This window comes from Charadrius vociferus, unplaced genomic scaffold, assembly GCF_000708025.1.
Source record: "Charadrius vociferus isolate BGI_N301 unplaced genomic scaffold, ASM70802v2 scaffold477, whole genome shotgun sequence".
NCBI classification, from domain to species: Eukaryota; Metazoa; Chordata; class Aves; order Charadriiformes; family Charadriidae; genus Charadrius; species Charadrius vociferus.
In genome coordinates this window covers 3913233-3919411 of record NW_009649449.1, presented here as the reverse complement: position 1 = coordinate 3919411, position 6179 = coordinate 3913233, and the positions used below count along the sequence as shown (strand labels likewise).

The following is a 6179-nucleotide window of genomic DNA, read 5'->3' as shown; positions in this document are numbered from 1 at the left end:
AGCGTTTAAACTTTCATTAGCTTAGATCTGAAATGTAATACAGTCATTATTAACAATTCAGTGGAATTTTACGTAGTATATTTTATTTCATGCTGTGACTAAGAGCATTGAAATGTTTTCAGTATTTATCCAAGACAAATAATAACTTAAGAAAAAAACCCACTCCCCTCTATTCCCTTTTACTCTGTGCATGAGATTTTTATGATTAAAACTCAAACTTTACCACTACTGTTAAACTTAGACCATCCCACAGAAGGCCAGATTCAGAAAATCACTTGTGTGCAAGTGAGGAATTAGCTTTTCCATTACAAAAAAAGGAAATTATCTGAGTGTGAAAAGCTAAATCTTCATTATTGATCAACCCTTAAAGTGGAGGAAAACCATGGTAATTTAAGATCTAAACTTTTGCTTCAAGTATGCACATATGAAAAATTATCTGATGGTAATACAGGAAATAAGGAGCTGGGATTGTTTGCAGAGTACAGTTATTACTGTACCAAACCAAATTAGTAATAAATTGCTGCTTTTAGTAGGAATTGACCGCAGGACTTTCTTGACTTTAGAAATGTCTCGAGCTCATTGGAAAATACTTTGAGAAGAGATGGATCAGTACAGTTTCAGCGCGGGCTTTTTAGTCTGTAGGAATTGCTCAATTTGTAGCTCTTCACATGATTATTTTTTTTTTCTTCACATTGTGTATGCAACCCAGTATATAACATTGACTGCTGCGAAGGCTGCTGGGAACACGGCTCTGGCATATATATCAATGGTATCAGCATCAATGGGCTTAAAGAGGGACTTCAGGCCACTCTTTTTGTCCAGTTTCATTACTTGGTGCCGTTTTGTCTCTCCAGTTTCTATTTCTATTGTGCCATACGATCCAGGCAGGCTTCTGGGAATTCGGTGCTGCCTATTGGAAATGGCCAGTTCCTGGTTCACACCAGCTATGGAAAGGGAAAACAGAACAATGGCATTCTTCACGTTTACCTGCAAAGGAAAGAGGAGAACCTATAATAGCAATTTATAGGGCAAAGTTAGCATACTTCATCCAAGCTAGCCATGATACAGACATGGTGAAATACCCGGGAGATTCATAAGTGCTGAATGGCATTTATCACTTGCTTTGGCAGAAGGACCACTGAAAGACTGTGCTACCACGTCTAAATTCTGGCTATAATTTTACATACTTTGAATTACCAAGGCATCGTTGAGACAGCATGCTTAGGTCCTCCTGACTGAAAATAATTGACTGACTTTAAGGAGGCAGTTTTCTCATTCTGTGAAGGTGGGATATGGATCAGTTGTATCCACTACAGGTTAATCAAATTAAGTAATAATAATCATAAATAGTACCCAAGGTGCCAGAGAGTTAAAAAATATGTAGGCTTAGACTACAAATTGTGAATTGTCAAAAAAAAAAGTTCCTTAATCAATTCACTCTGCTTCATCACTAACATGCATGCATGTACATGAAGAAAGCAGCAAAGCTATCTGGAGTTCCTGGAAGAAATTTCATCTACGGACTCCTTTGTTCAGTTTCCCTGGGCTTCATATCTGCATAACACATATCCATGCTAATTATATGTGTCTTTACCTTATGCAGTTTAGGTGTAAAAAATGTAATCTCATGGGCACAACATTCAAAGACTACAGGCCTAGTTTTTATTTTGCTGACAGCATTTTAATATGCTGTAGCAGAGCTAGAAGACTTAGTAGAACCAGTTACTAAAGAATACCGTCTGAGAAAAGGCCTTTCTTCCCCATCTCATGTAATACTGTCATAATGACTTTGCCCTGACCCTACAGGAGCAACTCAAGGTTACTGTAACTTAGACTGAGGACTGGACAAATATCAAAGGGTCTAAATATATTCTCAAAGTATAAGATGTGCAAATCTGGCTTAGGACATACTTTGCCTCTCTTCTTACTCATTCTCTCTTATTCTCCATTTCCTATCCTAAATACAGCAACAAACCATGTAAGAATATGTTGTCTTTAGCGCTAACCGTGCTGCAAGGGGAGATGAGCAGTTCCATTAGGTTGCTTGTCATATTAATGTGACAAAAGAATTAACCAGGAATTACTTTTTTTTCAAAGGGGGTAGAAGAATTTGCTTCCATAGTAGAAAAAGGTGATACTGTAGGGTGATTGCTTTTGCAAAGTTATTCACAGTATTACACTTACTGACCTCTCCGCTCTGCCTTCTCGCCTTTATCTTGTTCTTTTGCTTTTTCATGTAGTCAGCATTGAAATGTGCAAATGCATATTCTACCAGTGCAGCAAAGACAAACACATAGCAAATCCAGAAGTAAACATCAAGCGCCTTGATGGCAGATGCTCGTGGAAGCGAAGATCTCGCACTGACCATCAGTGTAGTCATAGTAAGAACAGTAGTTATACCTGCAAAATAGTGTGAGAAAATTTACTTTAGGTTTCATAGTATACACTGTATTAAGTGTATTTACTAATCTGAAGCTGAGGAATATTTTCACAGTAGAAGCCGCTTAATAGTGTGGCTTCTGATTTTCAAAACAGGGGAGCTTGTAAAAAATGGTGCATTTCTATGACTAAGGCAGCTTTGAACATGTTATCCTTGGTTTTGTTCTAGGTCAGGACAAACAAAACCAGAAGATTTAACCCTCAAAAACTTTTGCATCTGGACTTGCAAGCCTTACTGAGGCAAACAGATCCACAAGCTCTAGGAATGCTTTTTTGTCACTGTCCCAGTTCCTTCAAATTAATTCTTTCATACATCTGCCTCACATTCACTATTGCTTTTAACCATCTTTAGATGGTTATTTTCTGTGCTTCACTGAGGCAGCTGCTCTGGTAGCATGACAGAAATTAAAACATGAGGGCAATCTTTTAAAGGACCCTCTCTTCTGCAAATGTAAACATAGTATTCATAAGTGCACCTTCATGGAAGATGAGGATTATTAGAGAGCATAATTATAACCTCAGCATACCCTTCCCTGTTAGTTCCCCAAACTATCTGTTTTACCTAATGACACTCTGGCAGGCACAGCTGACTGACTGATCCAGAAGGATACCCACGACATGGCCACTAGCAAGATAGAAGGAACATAAGACTGGATGATGTAAACTCCTCGATTTCGCCGAAGGTGGAAGTGGAGACTGAGCCTGGGAAACTGACCTGCTGGAAAAAAGAGCAGACAAAGAAAGATTCTGATTGTGTGAATTACAGTTAAACTGATATTCAAAATAACATTTCCTATAATGACACAGATCTACGTTCTTAAACATCTTTACGACAAGGATCACAAAAAGCTTTTTTGAATGTTTTTCAATTAGTCTTCATAAACCCTGCGTGAGGTACTGCAGTTCTCATCAGCGGTTAGCTAAGAATAGGTCAAATGATTTGTCTCAGGTCATATCAATGCCAGATCTGAAAATAAAATCATGAGTCTTCTCAAATAACAGTATTGCTTCAAAATGTGTACTGTCTTATCATCTGCTGTAGAAAGTCCTCCAGATACTAAATTTAGATTTTTTAAAAGGCCAAGTTAATTTCAAACTCAAAAAAGAGCTTAGAGGAGATGTGCAGCATAAATGAGAATCTGAATACATGAAAGAGGATGAAAAATCAGAAGGAAAGAAATGACTACAATCTTTTACAAACATTGCAATAAACCCAGCGATACGCATACACACCACTGACTTCTACTGGATAGAATTAGAATGTTCTGACTGTACGTCATAAGCCTCATAACATCAGGGCTAATGGAAATTTTTCTTTATCCAAAGTTGCAAATTAGGTCAAGAAAATGTGAGCTATACCTCAAGTGTTTTTTATCAAGTGCTGTCTGGCTTGTGTCCAGGCAGTACTTTGTCAAACATACAGAGCTAAGGGACATAATATGCTGCAGTGGCTACCTCAAGGCTGAGCAAAAGTTGGCATTTTTTGCAAGTCTAACCTAAAGAAAACTCTTAGCAGAAATCTGACGGGTTCTTAAATTAGTTACTTAAGAAGAGGGATTTTCAATTATAGATATAGGAGGATTCCCTATGCAGGAAAAAGTCAGATACTGTCCCTGAATTGAAGACAGATCCTGTTACCAGATTTGAAGTTCATCATTTCTGTTGTGAACCGGTAGTTGGTAATTGTGAATTGAGCAAGCTGCAGCTTATCCAGCCCATGGATCTCCTCCTGGTTTTCTGACCAGTGGTAGACGATGTCCTCTGAAGAGTAGCCATCTGCCAAAAGAAAGCTAAATAAACACAAAGTTTGAGGAAGAAATTAAGAACTTAGAGGACTCATAGCGGAAGTCCTCTGATTCCTCTGCTACGCTGATTTTCACCGGTTCCATTACAAAATCGTTGTGATTCGGTCTGGATAATTCACTGTCCTGGCAACATCAATGTTGCCAGTGTCACACTGGGGTAGCGCTGTCCTACAGGGGGAATAACCCAAGTCAATTCTCACTGACTAGCGATATATGGTATGGCACAATGCACTTCAGTGTCATGAGAAATATTCAGATTATCTCTCAAAAAGCTCATTTGCATCACTTAAAGTAGAGTAACTGTTACTGTAGCACTCAAACTAGCCTATCTACCCCTGCACTGTGCTTGGATCTCAGAGCCACAGAACTTTCTGTTTGTAAAAGAAAATAGCTACTAAATCTAATCTATCTATGCCTATCCTACTGAAGACAGACCAGAGTGTCATTCCATACTGTAAGTCTGTCTCAAGTTCCCACATTGATTTTATGAGATAGGTGCTCTGTACCAGTCAGGCAGTCTTGGGGAAACAGATTTTCTTTGTCAGGAATTCCCGCAGTGTCCTCAAAAAACTATGCGTCCAGTTGGCTCTCTATCTCCCCTCGCAAGCCTTACAGTGCTTTTACAGCTGGACGCTGCATGGAAGTGAAGCATACAGCCGAACTGTTCACATGAATCCCCGCTGTTGGAAACAACTCTTCGAGCCTCCCCCAGGCATAAAGTAGTTTAATCAGAAAACAATGCCTATGCAAACTGCCGATGCCGTGTTTCTCTGTCAGTTGTACTCCTAACAGCTTTTGAACTTCCGCAATATTTTCAAACCAAAATGGTAAAGGTTTCAAAGGTGTTGGATCCTTGAAAGTTTTGTAAGAAATGGTGTGTAGAGAACAAAAAATCAAATTTGTGCATCCAGTTAGAGACCAGCTGTATAACCCAAACCCACGTCCTTTCTGAGATGCGCCAGCTAGCGTGACAATCACCATGTGTATCGGCCTATTAACGACTGCAGTTTGGCATGGGGGGCAGCTGGAAGAGAACTGCTAGGGAGAGGGGCAGGGCACCGGGGTCATGACAGAAGGGAAGGGGTATGTGTGAGGGGATCTATGTAATATGCAAATCCATAGGAAATCGATCTTTGCTAGTGTTGCTGTTAACGGACAACTTGCTATTAACCATTCATTTGTTTAAAGAGGCTTTATTTCCACGTTTGTTTCACTGAAATCAAAATCGTGAAATTCAATTAAAAACTCAACCACCACCAAAACTCCCTGCAGAACTTGCTGGGAGAGAGAACTGATTGCTGGTTCCCTGTCTGCTGCCTCTGCATTTGGTGATTACATAAGTAAAACTGTAGATTGCTATTTTTGACAGGATAAAATGGTATTGTGGTTAATTGCCTAGAAAACAAAGTCAGTGGTAGAAAAGAAAAAGAGAAACTTGCATCAATAGGCCAGTGAATCTGCTCAGAAACTGCTATTCGCAAATCTCTGGAACCCTCAGGACCTGTAGAGTCCTTGATATAAAAACCACAAAAGGCCAGACTCATTGCCATTGACTGGGTGGCCCCTGCTCGTGTCAGTGGGGAATTTCATTCAAAAGTATTAATGCTCATGGGAATTAAATGCTGATCATAGACAAAATACAGGTTGGACAAAATACAAATTCATTCTTCACCCTCCTTTGTGAGTACATATGAATTTAAGCCAATCCATGCAGTATTGTGATTGATTTCTATGTAACAGATACAGGCATGCCTAGGCGAGCTAAACAGCTCTGTATGGGTTAGTCACAATGGCATTCATTAAAAGCAGGGAATTCTTTCACTTTCCCATTTTCTCATAAAGAAAAAATAGCACATCAAATTTTGCCTGTGGGCTTCTCTACTTATTCTCACTGGATTTGAGGCAAACCTCAGTAATGCTAGCGACTGTCACCAT

General features: G+C 39.4%; 1 protein-coding gene across 2 annotated transcripts in view; it reads right to left on the bottom strand.

The window, feature by feature from the left end:
- Window positions 1-283: 283 nt before the first annotated feature.
- The window catches only part of GABRD (gamma-aminobutyric acid (GABA) A receptor, delta), an 18781-nt gene continuing 12885 nt past the window's right edge, over window positions 284-6179 (bottom strand). Inside the window, exons 6-9 of one of the 2 annotated variants that reach the window (XM_009889611.1) lie at window positions 4078-4215; window positions 3002-3157; window positions 2189-2400; window positions 284-987 (exon numbers count right to left, since the gene is read on the bottom strand). In XM_009889611.1, the coding sequence (XP_009887913.1) occupies window positions 688-987; window positions 2189-2400; window positions 3002-3157; window positions 4078-4215 (806 nt within the window). In that variant the 3' untranslated portion in view covers window positions 284-687. The remainder of the gene's footprint in view (window positions 988-2188; window positions 2401-3001; window positions 3158-4077; window positions 4216-6179) is intronic. The other variant, XM_009889612.1, reaches the window with a different exon arrangement.